At 40.1% G+C, this 18225-nt stretch overlaps 2 protein-coding genes across 2 annotated transcripts; both read right to left on the reverse strand.

Moving 5' to 3' along the window:
• Positions 1 to 1284: 1284 nt before the first annotated feature.
• On the reverse strand, positions 1285 to 2172 carry LOC134617281 (G-protein coupled receptor 35-like). The gene has a single exon (XM_063462489.1). The coding sequence runs from the start codon at positions 2170 to 2172 to the stop codon at positions 1285 to 1287; it is 888 nt and encodes a 295-aa protein (XP_063318559.1).
• A 4028-nt stretch (positions 2173 to 6200) lies between these two features.
• On the reverse strand, positions 6201 to 8056 carry gpr35b (G-protein coupled receptor 35 b). The gene is made up of 2 exons (XM_063461405.1): positions 8043 to 8056; positions 6201 to 7117 (listed from the first exon to the last, which is right to left on the reverse strand). Exon 2 carries the CDS (start codon positions 7095 to 7097, stop codon positions 6213 to 6215), a length of 885 nt encoding a protein of 294 aa, XP_063317475.1. The 5' UTR covers positions 7098 to 7117; positions 8043 to 8056; the 3' UTR covers positions 6201 to 6212.
• Between the last annotated feature and the right edge of the window lie 10169 nt (positions 8057 to 18225).

Here is an 18225-nt window from a genome sequence, read left to right on the forward strand (position 1 = left end):
TACCACCTTTTTAAACGGTAACTGTAACGGAATACAGTTACTCATATTTTGTATTCTAAATACGTAACGGCGGTACATGTATTCCGTTACTCCCCAACACTGCTTATGGGCAATTTAAATCACCATGGACTAGAAGGAAGGAAGCCAGAGTACCCACAGACAACATGCAAACTCCACACAGACAGTTGATTCAAACCCAGGACCTTCTTGCTTTGCGTCAACACTACTAATCTTGCTGTGCAACTAATACAAATTTCCATAGCTAACCAGGAATATTTGTGTACTTCACAGACTATAAAATTGCCTCTGCGAAAAAGGAATCATATGTCATAATGCATAAAAAAGAACAAATCACAAAAAACAGTCAAATAATTCTTTTAATGCAATAAATCAATCAGCTGCTCCATTGCTAAGTAACTCAAAGGGAACCAGTGTTTTAGAAAGTCAAAAAATGTCCTGAGAGAAGCAGCGAGAGACATTTATAAAATGGTCAAAAAGTAGCAGCGGTATTCCAACTTTTTGTGAAAACCAAATGTATCAAGTTGATTCCTGTGATTCTCACGGTGTACCGCAGCTTCTTCACTTTAATTCTCAGAGATTTCAGGTACTTGTCTTCAGCAAATGTCAATCAGAGCAGGTGAAATTTACTACAAAGCCCCTTCATGCATTGTGGTGCCATCAGTGTGGAGAATGGGATGCCCACTCCCAGCATGCCTACATGTGCAGTAATACCCAAATGTGAGTTTTACATTAGTATTCTTTAAGTCCTGTGATTGTTTTTGTTAAGCATTGGTAGGCAGCGTAATCAGCTTTTGCTGTTGCAGACTATAAGCAGTTCATGGCAACCAAGTGAACAGTCAGATATATCTAAGCTGTCAGAAAAACTCATCCATACGAGTCACAGATTGATTATTCACTTAAATTATGCATGAGGGATGGATGTTTTTGACAGATTTCTAAAGTATTTGTGTTTTCTTGTTTTTATGGCAGGTGGTCTATTAGATTTGTTAAAAAAAATGTGTGTGGAGATGAAAAAACAAAACCTAAATGAAATACATTTAAGTTAGCCTACATCTTGCTGTCTGATATCTGTCACTGAAAAACATTTATAACAGCAGTTCTGACTCATTGTGGTCATTTGACCTGTATGTTTGCCCATATGTGTTCTATATATTTATCCAAAGCTCAAGCTGTAAGATCTTCTCCTAGTTTAACTTTTGACTTCAAACATAACTGAACTTTAACAGTATTTTGCCTCTTTAAATAACACACTCAAATGCTGCCTTAAGAGTTACGTGCTTTTGAATAAAAGCCTTTCAATAAAAAATAATAGCTGATGGAATCAAAACAGCAATTTGTGCCAGAAATCCATTCAGACCAGAGTAAATACGTGTGCAAAGTAGTGCCTTTGCATATCCAGTCTTCCTGTGGCTCGTCAAAGAGGTCAGCAACGAAGGCGATATGGATCGGCGTGTAACAGACGATAAACACAATCATATTGGCTGTGACTATGCCAACAATGTTTTTCTTCTCCTCTGACTTGTCGGCCCCCTTTAAAAATATACTGATGATCCGAGTGGAGCAGAACACGACGATCAGGAGTGGGATTAGAAAACCTATAAATATCACTGATGTGATACTCCATGTACGATGTGGAATATTTTTACATCGTTCAAAACATGTCCAGAGTTTTTCAGGATAGTTGTCCTTGCGGACTATAATGCATGCTGTTATCACAAAAACCCAAATGACCAAACACACTGCAAAAGCTGTCTGTTTCTTCCGTCTCCACGATCTGGCATGCAGTGGGAATCTTATACTCAGGTAGCGCTGGACACTGATGGCTGCTGTTGTGAAGATGCTGGCATACATGTTGATATAATGTACGTACATGAGAAAGGTACAAAAGTAAGTTACGGGCAGGCAGGAGAAGCCATCGTAAATCCTGAAGCTAAGGAAAAGGATGAGGGAAAAATCTGCAATGTTCAGGTTCAACATATAGATGTGGGTGTCTGTCCACGAGCGCCGTATGGCAATGAAGGCATACAGAGCAGCAGCATTTATCAGGAAACCCAGAAGAAACAAAGCTGCATAACCCAGACCCTGAAGATACTCCGTTCTGCAATTCGTGGAACAGTTGGGTGGAATAGTGGTATTGTTGCAAAAGGACATATTGTTCAGTATCTGTGGCCCTGCGTTAGAATCAAACAGAGTAATACGTTAATTACTTGTCTAGATAAGTGAGCAAATCAGTCATAATAATGCACATGTTACTCATTAAAGCATGTGTACTGTATATATTTTCAACTCTTCAGGGAATATTTTCATGACATATGTACATTAAAGTGTACAGTGCTTCCTTGGGGTAACTGTTACCTCTGTGCTAAGCCAAACTAAAAGGGTGCCTATCAAAGTTAGTCCTTTTAGCACAAAATGTCCTCACATGTTACTGTATCTACCCTGGAGTTCAGCAAGTGTGGGAAACACAGTGAAGTGATTAGAAGAAGTGAAAACGTAGAAGGCACTCGCTTGACTTTGCTTAGAGTTGCTACAGTCATGTGCTCTGCATATGTGCTCAAAAATATTAACGCAGCAGTTAACAAGTTACATCATTATTTGAAAATAACTGTCTGGTAAGACTAAATATAAATACCTTTCAATATAAATTTCAGTGAAATGGTCGTATATAAATAAAATCAGATGTAACGATTATTCAAAATCTTCCCCTTTTTAAACAGTGAAACAAGTGTATAAACTATCAAGCAGGCAATACATAACAAAGACAACTATTGCTCACCAATAACTACAGGACTGCCTCACAATATTGTGTTCAACAGAACAAAAGAATGAAATTAAGTCTGCCTTTTCAACTATTCATTTCCAAACATGCAACACGAGCTTCTGCCTTTCTTCTTCATCCCCAAGAGGGAAACTCAATTCACAGCAAAGTGACATCAGCCAGTAAAGTATCAGCTAAGAAAAACTGTTAGAAACAGAAACTGTAACAAAGTAACGTGTCTGACTTCCTGATAGCGCTGAAATTTGTCAAAACTAGAAGAAAAATCTGATAAACTTTGAGTTCCTGATTAAAGTCAACCATCAGAAACCAAAACTCACCGGCTGAGATGCACTCTTCTTCATAAAGCTTGCTGAAGTGATTTAGCGTACTGCTGCACCAGCATGTTTCTGTGTCAGTAACAAACGCCCGGAATTCAAATCTGCCGTTAGATTGCCTCATTTCCTTTTTTTGCTCATTTCTGTTGCTATAAATTTCATGAGAAACGTCCAGCAGCATGAGCTATATGGTGGTACACCACAGCACGCCAGTTTTCATGACAGGCTAACAGTATCTATTCTATTTTCAGACTACCTGCCACACAGAAAGATGTGTGGTGAGAAAATGAAACTGGTGCAGATTTTTATGACTACACTTTGAATCTGTAGTACTTGCTGTTCGCATTAAATACTAGAAAATGTTTGTAAAGTTCTTACATTTTTTAATCAATACATTGCAATCCAAGAAAGATCTAAAACAGGTTGGAACCAAAGAACCAAGTCAGGGCAGTATAGTAACATTTCAAAGACATTTTTAAAAATGTGTAGTTTTGTCCTTGTGCAGGAGTTCTAGTTATGTAGAAGTTTTTCCAGTTTGCTGGTGTGTGTTAAAACAACGCTGTGGATAAAAGACATTGGCACTGATCTTACTTAAGCAATTATTGCTGCTGATCAGTCTGGGCAAAGATTATAAGTCCATTATTACACAGTCTTCTTCTTTCAACTGCTCTCTTTGGGGATCACCGTCGTAGATCATTTGCTTCCGTCTCATCCTATTTCTGCTATAATCCTCTGTCACACCAATTGTCTGCATCTTCTCCCTCATTGCGGTCTTTCGTCCTCCTCCTGCCTGGCTCTTTCTGCTATCCTTCTGCTCCACCCTGGCTTCACTCTCTTCTTCAACTTTCTTTTGCACCATCTGTTACTTAAGATGGTTGACCACAGGAATTCAAAATCATCTACCTTAACTACCACTACACCTTGCACTTTCACTGCTACACCTGCCTCCCATCCATCCACACACATATTCTGTCTTGTTTCTACAGGTTTCTCTCCAGAGCATACCTCCACCTTTCCAAGCACTCTTCCATCTGCTGCCTATTCTCACTACAGATAGCAAAGTAATCTGCAAACTTCATGGAGACTTGCCTGACCTCATCTGTCAACCCATTCATCATCATTGCAAACAAGAAGAGGCTCAGAGCTGATCCCTGATGTAATACTACCCCCATCCTCAGTCACTCCTACTGCAAACCTCACCACTGTCTTTGTGTCATGCATGTTCTGCATCACCTTCACATACTTCTCTGCCACTCCTGTCGTACAGCACCATAGTTCCACCTTTATATGCTTTCTCTACATTTACAGGTCAACTTCTTCTGACCTTCTCCATTAACACTTCACACAGACATTGCATCTGTAGGGCTCCTAGCTTCTTTTTTTTTTTAATTGACATTTAGGAATCACTGTACAATACCATCAACTTCAGCAATTTGTCACTACATGTATTTTTCTTTTTTCTGTATTTAAACAACTAAAATATCCATACAAAAGGAATGAAAGAAGAAGAAAAAAAGAGAAAGAAAAAAGAAAAAGAAACAAAACAGAAAATAAAAGAAAATAAAAAAAATACAAAGGGAAAAAAAGGCATGTAGGGAGTGTGTTTTTGTTTCCATTAATATAACTAATATTTCCTCTAGTCTTCTAGTAGTTAACACCGTCAAAATCAAAATCTGTCCTGAGTTTTTTAATATAGTCCATCCATTTCTTCCATCGTGATACAAACAGGTCCCTCTTGTAGTTCACATCTGCTGTCATTTTCTCCATCCTGTAAATGTCCATTGTGATGTCCATCCACATGTTCATAGTTGGGCTCTCAGAAGAAAGCCATTTTTTTTGTGATGGCTTTTTTGCCTGCTGCCAGTAAAATATTAAACAAGTATTTATCGTTCTTTGTCCATCCTTCTGGCATAAGTCCAAAAAATAGAGTTTTACTTTCCAAAGGTAAATATCTTCCAAATGTCTCTTGTATTGCTGCATGTATTCCCTTCCAATAAGTTTTAATAACATGACAGTCCCAGAAAATATGATAGTGATTTGCATTTGTATTTCCACAATTTCTCCAGCAAGCGGGAGGGTTACCTTCATAGTGAGATTTTTGGTGAGGTGTAATAAAATATCTTATCAGGCTTTTCCACCCAAATTCCCTCCAGCTCTATGAGCTGCTACATTTCCATTGATATGCCCATATTGCTGTCCATTCTTCCTCCTTTATCTCTATTCCTCCCTCCATTTCCCATTTTGTTTTGATATATAAGGTCGAGCTTATATAAAGAGCTCCTAGCTTTAACAGCCCTTTTCCATATCTTCATGGTATAGCTCATGAACTTCATCCCTCCGTAGCTCTGTTCTGTAACAACACGCTTCTTAATCATTCCTCAAGCATCCTCTCACTCTACAAGATTGTGTTAAACATCCATCCATCCATCCATCCATCCATCCATCCATCCATCCATCCATCCATCCATCCATCCATCCTCTTCCACTTATCTGGGGCCAGGTCGCAGGAGTAGCAGCCTAAGGACCAGCATGCTTTCCACTCCTCATTCTCTTCTTGGCTGTCCTCACTTCCTCCTTACTAATCCTCTCCACTTCCTGATTCACTAACTGCCCTCCACCCATCCTCCTCTCTCACTCATTTTCTTTAATCATGAGCTCCTTAAAGTTCTCCTTTCATCTTTTCAACTCACTCTTTACGTGTTAGCACATTTCCATGTCTATCCTTAATCACCCTACACTACTTTGACAGACTTACAGGTGGTCTATTAAATTTGTTTAAAAAATGTGTGTGAAGATTTAAAAAAAAAAAACACCTAAACAAAATACATTTAAGGTAGTCTACATCTTGCTGTCTGATATCCGTCACTGAAAAAACATGTACCTAAGTTAAACAGCAGTTCTGACTCACTGTGGCCATTTGACCTATATTTCTGCCCATATATGTTTATATATTTAGCCAAACCTCAAGCTGTAGGATATTCTTCTATTTTAACTTTCAACTTCAAAAATAACTGAACTTGCCATGTAGAATGTACAGATTATGAACTTTAACAGTATTTTGCCTCTTTAAATAACACACTCAAATGCTGCCTTAAGAGTTACGTGCTTTTGAAAAAAAAGCCTTTCAATAAAAAATAATAGCTGATGGAATCAAAACAGCAATTTGTGCCAGCAATCCATTCAGACCAGAGTAAATACGTGTGCAAAGTAGTGCCTTTGCATATCCAGTCTTCCTGTGGCTCGTCAAAGAGGTCAGCAACGAAGGCGATATGGATCGGCGTGTAACAGACGATAAACACAATCATGTTGGCTGTGACTATGCCAACAATGTTTTTCTTCTCCTCTGACTTGTCGGCCCCCTTTAAAAACATACGGATGATCCGAGTGGAGCAGAACACGACGATCAGGAGTGGGATGAGAAAACCTATAAATATCACTGATGTGATACTCCATGTACGATGTGGAATATTTTTACATCGTTCAAAACATGTCCAGAGTTTTTCAGGATAGTTGTCCTTGCGGACTATAATGCATGCTGTTATCACAAAAACCCAAATGACCAAACACACTGCAAAAGCTGTCTGTTTCTTCCGTCTCCACAATTTGGCACGCAGTGGGAATCTTATAATCAGGTAGCGTTGGACACTGATGGCTGCTGTTGTGAAGATGCTGGCATACATGTTAAGAAAATGTACGTACATGAGAAAGGTACAAAAATAAGTTACAGGCAGGCAGGAGAAGCCATCGTAAATCCTGAAGCTAAGGAAAAGGATGAGGGAAAAATCTGCAATGTTCAGGTTCAACATATAGATGTGGGTGTCTGTCCACGAGCGCCGTATGGCAATGAAGGCATACAGAGCAGCAGCATTTATCAGGAAACCCAGAAGAAACAAAGCTGCATAACCCAGACCCTGAAGATAATCCACTGTGCAATTCGTGGAACAGTTGGTGGTAATGTTGCAAACGGTCTCATTTGCAGACATATTGTTCAGTATCTGTGGCCCTGCGTTAGAATCAAACAGAGTAATACGTTAATTACTTGTCTAGATAAGTGAACAAATCAGTCATAATAATGCACATGTTACTCATTAAAGCATGTGTACTGTATATATTTTCAACTCTTCAGGGAATATTTTCATGACATATGTACATTAAAGTGTACAGTGCTTCCTTGGGGTAACTGTTACCTCTGTGCTAAGCCAAACTAAAAGGGTGCCTATCAAAGTTAGTCCTTTTAGCACAAAATGTCCTCACATGTTACTGTATCTACCCTGGAGTTCAGCAAGTGTGGGAAACACAGTGAAGTGATTAGAAGAAGTGAAAACGTAGAAGGCACTCGCTTGACTTTGCTTAGAGTTGCTACGGTCATGTGCTCTGCATATATACTCAAAAATATTAACGCAGCAGTTAACAAGTTACATCATTATTTGAAAATAACTTTCTGGTAAGACTAAATATAAATACCTTGCAATATAAATTTCAGTGAAATGGTCGTATGTAAATAAAATCAGATGTAACGATTATTCAAAATCTTCCCCTTTTTAAACAGTGAAACAAGTGTATAAACTATCAAGCAGGCAATACATAACAAAGACAACTATTGCTCACCAATAACTACAGGACTGCCTCACAATATTGTGTTCAACAGAACAAAAGAATGAAATTAAGTCTGCCTTTTCAACTATTCATTTCCAAACATGCAACACGAGCTTCTGCCTTTCTTCTTCATCCCCAAGAGGGAAACTCAATTCACAGCAAAGTGACATCAGCCAGTAAAGTATCAGCTAAGAAAAACTGTTAGAAACAGAAACTGTAACAAAGTAACGTGTCTGACTTCCTGATAGCGCTGAAATTTGTCAAAACTAGAAGAAAAATCTGATAAACTTTGAGTTCCTGATTAAAGTCAACCATCAGAAACCAAAACTCACCGGCTGAGATGCACTCTTCTTCATAAAGCTTGCTGAAGTGATTTAGCGTACTGCTGCACCAGCATGTTTCTGTGTCAGTAACAAACGCCCGGAATTCAAATCTGCCGTTAGATTGCCTCATTTCCTTTTTTTGCTCATTTCTGTTGCTATAAATTTCATGAGAAACGTCCAGCAGCATGAGCTATATGGTGGTACACCACATCATGCCAGTTTTTTAATGACAGGCTAACAGTATCTATTCTATTTTCAGACTACCTGCCACACAGAAAGATGTGTGGAGAGAAAATGAAACTGGTGCAGATTTTTATGACTACACTTTGAATCTGTAGTACTTGCTGTTCGCATTAAATACTAGAAAATGTTTGTAAAGTTCTTACATTTTTTAATCAATACTTTGCAATCCAAGAAAGATCTAAAACAGGTTGGAACCAAAGAACCAAGTCAGGGCAGTATAGTAACATTTCAAAGACATTTTTAAAAATGTGTAGTTTTGTCCTTGTGCAGGAGTTCTAGTTATGTAGAAGTTTTTCCAGTTTGCTGGTGTGTGTTCTCCCCTGAGAACACTCTATTCCAGTTTATTCCAAAATTCCTCTTTGTCTTCTGCCTGACATCCAGGCTGTGGGGTATATGGCCTAAAAACATTCAAAATCACCCCTTCAATTTCCAGTTTCAAACCCATGATACAGTATGAGACTTTTTGCACCTCCACAACACTATTTACATGCTTTTCCTTCAAAATTACCTTTACTCCATTTCAATCCCTCTCTAATGCTGAGCTCTTGCTCCCTTTTCACCTTGTCTCCTACAAAAACGATAAATCTACCTTCCTTTTGTGCATTATTTCAGCAAGCTCTCTCCCTCTTCACCAGTTATATTCCCTACTTTAAAGTCCCGACTCTGTATTCCACTCTCTTGACTGCAGTGTGAAAAATTAATCACAACTTGAAAACATTTAAAACAGTCTCCAATCTTCCCAGAAGTGGATGTCTAAACAATTTCACCCCAAGGCCAAACCGCTCATTTCTCAAAGAGAACTGTCCAGGCCTCAGTCAGCATGTTAAAAGTTCATGACAGGAGGGGTGATGATTTGGGCTTGTTTTGCAGTAATTGAACTAGTAGTGAAATCCTCTGTATACTGAAGTATTCTAGAGTCAAATGTGAGACCATCTGTCTGACAGATAAACTGGGTTGTGCAACCAAAAAAATATCCAAAGCACAGCAGCAAATTTAACAAAAAATGCCTGAAAAAGAAAACACTTGGAGTGTTGCAATGACCTGGTCAAAGTCAAGACTTCAACTCTGCCGAAATGCTGTGTCAAGACCTTGAGAAAGCTCTGCATAAACAAATGCCCACAAACCTCAATGAACTGTAGCAACATTTTAAAGAAGAGTGATGAAATCATACAGAAAACAGTTACTTCCAATTATTGCTGCTAGTGGTGTTTCTACAAGCTATTGAATCACGGTGTGTAAACTTTCTTTTTCACTTGACAGCAGATTGTAAAGATAAAATGCACCAGAGGAGGCAGCAAATTTCACCAAGCACAAACAGGAAAGCGATGATCCTTGGAAAATATGTGTCAGTGTGTCAGCCCTGATTGTGAAAATGTTTAAGTCATTTTCTGTTGTCAGCAGATGAGCCAGAAACCACCTATGATTTCTCCAAATGCTGTCAAAAGCAGACAGTCACAGCACAACAGCCAAAGACTCCAGGATTCAACATCTGTTTATGAGCATGCACAGATAATTGAAACAGACTGAGAGCTCACCAAGACATCTGCAGGACTTTTTCTACCTTTATTCTGCCTGATGAAACAGCTTCAGGCTCATGAGTTATTTTGTTAACACGTCCTCATCAAAGTGTTTCTATGATGAGGACATGTTTCTGAGGGTGACACTCATGCAAGCCAGACTCCGCACAGTCAATGGGAATTTAACTAGACAGGGCCACAGATTGGTCACAGAATATGTGTGCTTATGTTTGTGTTTTTGTCGCCGTAACCATAATAATGCATGTAATCATCATCATCATAATTCTTTATACAGCTGTGGTCCCACAGTGAGTTCAAGTTTTAGTGCACAAGTCCAGACAGCGATGGACAGTGAAGTGCTAGTTAGCAGCAGGCAGCACACGCAAGAGCCAGGATGTTAGTCATTCTGGCTCCTGGCAACATTGTATACAAAACCGTCATGGTGTGAGTGAGTGATTCATAACGTGGGTTTTAAGCTTATACTTCCTGTCAATGATTTTTCAGGGACTATGATGACAAAGCACGAAATACTAGAAAACTAGAAGAATGTTCGTTTTCATTAGACTTGGACTTCCACAAAAAATGTTGGAGCGGGCCGAAAGTTTATCCAAGGGAAGGGAATTACTGACGAAAAATACTGAGAGTGATCAACTGATTTATATGGAGTGACTGAAAATGTAATCTGGAAAGGTTTTTTTTTGATGGGCTAAATGGAAATAACGAGAAAACAGATGACAGAGCAGAGAGGCTCAAAGTGTGAGCTTGTCCTTTTACTAGTTAAAGCTATTTTAGGCCCTGCAGCTTGGTTTCAGGAAAGTTTTGCAGTCACTTTATAAAAAGAGTAATCTGCTCCATCCGTCTGGGTCCTCTGTGAACTAAACTGTGATCCTAGGGGAAAGCCTGAAGGTCAGAATTAAATGAGCATTGACCGTGGGCCTTCTTTTTTAAATAGAGTGGCTTAATTAAGTAAAATACCTGCAAATCAATGTAGTGCATCCAGACGATTTCCCATTATAACACCCTTTAACATTCATAACAAGATGAGGAACTCTATAAAGAGGAGGAAATGTCAGATTAGACGTAGTTTATCAGTAATTACAGTATGCATTTTGCAGTTATTAAATTTTTGGGGGGGAGTGGGCAATCTTGTGATTTTATTAAAAGCTACTTTATGCCTTAAAGATATTATTCTCTACAACAACGGGAGAAATCTAATATTGTACAGGATATGAAGGGGTTTGATATTTCAGATGCTGTCTGTTGTTCACATTAATTCGTTTGAAATCCCTTTAAGGCCTATCCTGTTTTCACAAAGATATTTCCCAGATCTACTTTGATCTGATATATTTTGTGGATATATTTGCTCCGCTAGTCTTATTTTGCTTGACTCACACGGGCCTGTCTGTTGATCCGCTCCTACCTGTCTCTCTCGCTCTGACTCCCCGCATTCGTTTCTGTCTGTCTGGTACTGTTTGAAAGTGCCCTTTACACGTCAGTAGTGAGGCGGGTGGTGCAGGGAGGTGGGGGTTTCCACAGCTCTAACTAGGTCAGTGAAGACACACCCCTTTCTACCCTGGCTGTGCCCCTGTTCCTCTCCCCCTCCTGCTTGTCTCCTTTCCTTTTTCCTCTGCTCCCTGCTGTGACGCAATGCAGACTTTCTGCAAACCTCCCGAAGCTGAAAAACACAGCACAGTCTTCCATTTTATTAACTGACTGACACATCCAACAAAACAGCCGCACAAAAAACAACTTTCATAGATGCCAACCCGGGCGAGATGAATCAGCTGCACCATGTGGACCTGCTAATCGGCCAAAGTTTCAATGATTTGGCCCGGCTTCTTGTTGTGATTACAGATTACATAATGGTCCGGCATTGCATAATGTTTGTGGGGGTTGTCAATCTGTGATCAGCCTTTTGCACATTTGGAGGAACAGTCTAGTGCGGCCACCATAAAGTGTTGTTTGCTTTGGGAACAACATCCTCTTACAGAAAGTCAGCTGGTGCACACCAGTGATATAGCAGACAGAAATGAATGCATTCATCTGCAATTTGTGAAACCCATAACATACTCGGCCTGTTACTTGCGATGTGTCTGACACACTCTTCAAACAGTTTGGACTGGAAATCACAAAATAAGCACAAGCGCTAACTCCATGTGTTACATAAGTCCAGCCTGTTATGGCACAATCCCGACACTGGATGTCTCCGTTTCTGCTTGCTGTGCTGTGATGAGTCATCTGGGAGGTTATATATGAACTGAATTATCAATCTCACTCATGCCTGATTCCTAAATGTATTTTGGTAAACAACAACCAGGAAATAGATCCTGCTATCTGTAGGTGTAGAGCTGATCTCACAAGCACACAAACTCCAGTCAACAACCATAAATGAGCTGCAAAATAAAAAAAGATAAATTCACTGATTTTTTTTAGCCGTAATATGGAGTGACAAAAGCATCGCTCTCCCCTGATTAGATCATTTGAGGCGCTTAGAGAAGCTGGATTTAAGAGAAAAGGAAGCAAGGACCTGATGGGAGTATGGGATGATGAAAGAAAATGGGAGGATGAGACAACACTGAGATAAAGCAGCAGAGTGCGGTTGTCCAGTAGTGCCCTGCCTGTTGGCACACAGCAGATTTAGGTCATCGGTGATTGAGGAAACACATCACTGTGAGGTGGAAAAGAAAACAGAGAAGAGAAAAGAAGTAGCTTCTTTCTATTCACTGAGCTCACTGGCCTTAATTAGCATGGATGGAAATATCACACTGTTGTCAGCGTCCATGTGCTATTACATGTGCTAATCCATGTGCATTTGGTGTGTGTCTCAGTGTGTGCGCAGTCACAATGAGCTGGGTGTAACTGGGTCAAGTTCACATGGCAAAGCACGTTGTTTCATGCTGGAGATAAACACAACCTTGTTGCCATAGTAACCTCTCTTCCCTCTTCCCACAACTTTGCATGATATACATTTGTATTTGCATCAGATCTCAGCTGTATTGTTAACACGTACACAAGCTACAGATTCAGGACAGTGTGTGACGTCCCACCAAATCCCACTGTTATCAGATGTGGATCTGAACGAATGCAATCAATCACGGCTGTCGACTGTTTGGATGATGTATTCTCTAAATCAGAGGTTCCATGAGTAGTCCGAGTGCGTCAACACCACAGAGTCCTCCCTCTATTCAAGCATTCGTGGGTGTGGACGTGAACCTGCTTTTGTGAAGAACAAAGAGGAGAGAAACGTGGAAGGGTGGAGGAAAAGGCAGTGAGTGACAGAACCAGAGCTTTGCTGCTGATTGTGTTTGTCAAGACAAGTTCAGACATACTGTAGAAATTTAAACATAGGCTTGTGCGTGCGTGTGTGTGCGTGTGTGGTTAAATTGTTTACAAACTCAAATAACGATAGAGAACCTCTCCATGAAGACATGTCTGAATTTAGCAACATGAAAGAAAGATGCGTCCTGTTTAGCAGACACGCTGGTATGCTGCACATGCCACGTTTGCTGGTGAGTGTTTATGTGGGTCAATAATGAAATTCTGATCCACTGAGGAAATCTGAGGATGTTTTTTTTAGAAAGATGAAAACTGCTGGGACAATATCTAGAAATCCAGTAACTGAATAGATATTTGTAAAATAAAACAAATGCCTGTGAAAGTACAGAAAACAAGTTTGGATTTGCTTGTTTAGAGTCACCAGGAAATGCAATTTAATATTAAAACGTAAGATATTTACAACTAAATAAGCTAGGCTATTATGTTGTTGTTGTTTGTTTGTTTTTCTTGAGGAAATATACTCAGCATAACCTCATTTAATCTCTTCTATATTAAGTCTGCTTTTCCCCCCTCTTGGTGACAGCACGTTTCATTGGAAGTGACCAAATGTTCCAACAAGTGAGATCATATTGTATTCCAAATGTCTGTTCATCCATCCATCGATTTTCTTGGAGCCTTTCTTGGATAGGCTGGAGCCTATCACAGCTGTCATCTGGTGAGGGGCTAGGTTCACCCTGTTCAGGTCTCCAGTTTATTACAGGCCTAACACAGATAGACAGATAACCATTTACACAAGCAAATCACCAGTTTACCTAACACGCAGGCCTTTGGACTCTGGCGTAAGCTGGAGTACCTGGAAAGAACCAACACGGATATAGACTCCATACAGAAAGGCCGCAGCCAGCTGCTGCACTCAAGCCAGTGCTGCTAACCACTGCACCACAGTGACCCCTTACTCCACGTTTGTTGCATGAATGCTTCAAGTAAAACATTTTGGTTTTTCTTGGTCTTTTCTTTATTTTATAAATAATTATGAAGCCACACAAAAAAGCATCAACTGATCAAATTACCAGCAAGAAGAAGCTTGAAGCATGAATAACAATTTCCACTTCACTATGTGACACAGTGAAACTCAGTTTGGCAATATTTCTTAAGTGATTAAAAACAAGAATAAACCAGAGATTAACCATGAGCATCCAAAGTAAAAGCTGAATCGAAAGTTACCCCGAGGTGATGGTGGATTTAGCAAAAGGCTCGAGTTTCTATTACGCAAGCCACAAATCTATCGAGGGCATGAACAAAGACTTCTGTGTTTTCATTATTAACGTTTATTAGAGTCTCACACACACGCAAGATCTTTAACTCTGAAACATCCTGATGCTTATAAGACTAAACAAGACAACTTACAAGACACATACATATATATCTATATATATATAGATAGATAGATATCTATAGATAGATAGATATGTATATATATATATAACTGAATGTCATCTGCATATAAGATGGCATGAAATGGCATTAAAAGGGCTCAAAATGTTTTGAAGGGGGGACAGACATAACAGAAACAGTAAACCTTGCAGCACACCACAGGAAAGTGCAGCGAAGAGGGCCTCTACTTAGAACCAGCCACAGAAAAAGATTGCTCAGACAGATATGAAGAGAACGCTACGCCAAAGCAGCCCACCAACATACCCATCCAGTATCTTGGTCTATCAAGCGTAACGTGACAATATCATCAAAATCGAACATTCTGCTGCATCAATATGCATCAAAATGTCACTGGGGATATGTTGTCACGTTTTGGTTTTCAAATGTGGCTTTGTATGCTACAAGCCTTGTGCCGTTGACGCTAAACCTTCAAATCAGATACTGAATTTTTTTTTTTATTGTAACTGATTATTATACAGGCCAAAAACACTACTATAAAAAGCATGCCTGAGCCCCTATTACGATGCATGCAAGTCCAGGGAGTGCTGAGGAAGTGCTCGGTGAGATAATCTGTACCTTGTGACCCATGATTGAACTCGCACTATTCATCCTGCAGCCTTTATCAAACTGTGAAGTTGTGCAGTACATGAAAAATGAAACTGATAAGGGGAAACTAGGAGCGAAACGAAGCAGATGCACAAGTGTAAAGCTGTAACAGGAGCTGAAAGGATGAAAAAAAGAACTGAGACTGACATGTATGAAACATGGAGAAAAAATGAAGATGTAAAGTGGAGTCGAGTGGAGAAGGAAAAGTAGATTGTGACAGGAGAGAACAGCGCTTGCACTCTCTCTGACACACTGACCTAGTGACGCAGCAAAGCTCACAGTCCAGATTACAGAGCCGTGGCTTTTTAGAGCTGAGGGGAGGGGGGATTAATGGAGCCTCGAAACAGAAGAAAACAGGGAGCTTAACTGAATGAGGGAAGTAGGGATTACAGCTCAGTGGAACCTGAAATAATCCCAGCCAACTGACTGGCACAGCCCAGCACACACTGAGTGTGTGCATGTGTGTGTGTTTAAATTTCAACCTTCTTGAGGGTGAAAGCATTTCTGTACAAATTAGGAAATGAAAGGGCACGAAGCGGTGAATGTGGTGCATGAAAAATGTTGGTTAAACTGACCCCTGTTTGCATATAAATGTGTATGAGGAGCTAGACGCGAATGACGGGAGGTGATGCCGCTAAGACAAGGAGAGAGAAAGAGAGCGAGATCGCCCATGGGGCCCCATTGAAACCATGTGCAGCCAATCAGTTACAGTTGGTCCCTCGTCCCTACAAAGACTCTTTGATGTGAGAGGACTTTAAATTCAACCCTGGGCAGTCACGAGGTTATACCAGCTTTGATGGCAGTCAGGAGAAACCTTATTCCATTCCTCACAACAAGACCTTGTGTATGACAACAAAAAGGCTTGCTTGCCTGAGATTCAAAGATTCAGTGGCAAGCGCAGATTCAGTAGGTGGTGGAAAAATGTGAAAAATCAATTACTCTGAACTAAAAGCAGCTACACTGTGCTTTCCATGTGTCTTCTTTAGCTATAGTTCCCCATCCTACACGTTCTTATACACATTATTCAAAGGGCTCTTTCACAGCCTGTTTCATCTCAGAGAGCCAATTTTTCTGCATACCTCCTTTCTATACCTCTCTGATATAAATATCCATCCATTTATATATCACTTCTGCCGGCCTTCCCATCTGCTCCCTCATCCTGTTATGCTTCTCCTGGCAACCTTCCAAAGTCTTCTCCAGCTCTAAGCTCTTCTTCTTCTTCCGTGCCTCTTCCCTCTTCACCTCTTACTTTATCAACAAAATGTCTGCCACATAAGAGCCAATGCCGAAGCCCCCCTTCGCCTCCCACTATCTCCCTCTTGCTCCCTCTTTTTGTCTCTCTTTCTGCTTCCTCTGCTGTCTAACTGAGCAGCACAGCCGTTACGTAAGAGCTAAGGTCAAAGTGTCGCTGCAGTTGTCAAGGGAAACACAGAACGGGGGGGCTTCGGAGGAGATGCACGCACGATGAAAGACACGAAAAAAGAAAAACTGTGCCACAAAGAAGAGGATATTTATCGTGAGTGAAGGATTAAAAATACTGAGGAGTTTGACTTTATTTCACGCTGGCTGATACCGATGAGGACGAGGAAGTGTATAAATAAAAAAGATAACATACGAAAAACAAGGAAGGGGAAGAGGAAAAGGATCTCTGGAGGAAGAAATAAATGACTCTGGACATCTGTATGTGTGTGTTTGTGTGTGTGTGTGTGTGTATAGAGGAAAGGAAGGAAACAAAATTAAAAAAAAATAAAAATCTGTTGCTGTAGGTGTTCTGTGCTCAGCTGCTCCACTAACCTAGTTTGAGTAATCTCTGCCTTCATGCTGTTTCATAACAGTGATGCCAGCGCATTGCATCATAAGGCCACCCGCTACGGCAACACACACACACTCCTCCTGCTCCTCCACCCTCCCAGATCCTCATTAACACCCACAGGCTCATACTTTCCCAAGCACGCATATTCATCAGAGTGCAAATCCCTTTTATTGTTATTAATCAGTTAAAGACAGAGATTTGCTATAACAACCACACAAAGAATCCATGAAAACAAACGATTCACAAGAGCAACAGAATAACACATGCATCTGCAACAAAAAGTTTAAAAAGTCAAAATACTATCCGATGTTGAGGCCTGATAGTGAGATTAAATAAATGAGACGCAAATGCGATAACAGGGTTTCTATTGCATGCCCTTGCATGTGCAGTGCAGAAATATGAACACGAAACAGGAACCAGACTTTTGCAAAGCAAACCTGAGGTTACTGAGTCTAAACTTTGCTCAGTTCCACCGAGAATACACTGAGAGATGGTGAGCAATCACCGGGAAAACAGCCAGGAATATTTTCCCATCTATTCTTCCAAATCCAGATGAACACCACTGAGGAACAAAGCTCATCTGAGTGCACAAGCTGAAATAAATACTTTACAGACCCACAAAGTCTATCAGTCCTTGTCACAATAATCTAAATCCACTTTACCCCTCTGTTTCCCCCCTCCCTCTCTTTGAGGAGAAAGGTCGCTCATAAATGTTCAGGAATGGGACGAGAACTGCAAAAGGTGACATAAGCACAGAGGCTGAATAGAAGAGGCATTGTACAATTAGGAAAAGTTGAGTCAGTGGAGAAATAGCGCGATTTTATTCATGCTTTAAACCGTGAAACCAATATTTGAGGAGCTGGAGTTACTTACTTTATTCTTCAATGAGCACCCAACTGATTATTAGTTTATCAGCTTGAACATCAAGCTTATGTTTCCAGGAGAAATATTCACTTTGAGCCTTTCATTTTTGCATTTCATTGAGGCCACATTTCCATACACCATTAATGCAAATCTGGAAAATATGCAGCGAATGGTGTGTGTGTGTAGGGGGAGGGGGGGAGTACTCTCTGGTAAACAACAGCCTTTTGATAGCATAATGACGCTTGTTTACATCTTCAGCAAAAGCCTGATTAGACAGGTATTAAATTTACATTAATTTATAGGTCACAACCTGTGCTGTTACAGGGAATTATGCTTTATATGAGGGGAAGCAGTGTGTTAAAGCAGAACTGACTGCAGGTTTAATTGCCTTCCTTTTCCCTGCTGGATGGTAATAATATTTATTTCTCACACTATAACT

Source organism: Pelmatolapia mariae, linkage group LG18, assembly GCF_036321145.2.
Source record: "Pelmatolapia mariae isolate MD_Pm_ZW linkage group LG18, Pm_UMD_F_2, whole genome shotgun sequence".
Classification (NCBI taxonomy): domain Eukaryota; kingdom Metazoa; phylum Chordata; class Actinopteri; order Cichliformes; family Cichlidae; genus Pelmatolapia; species Pelmatolapia mariae.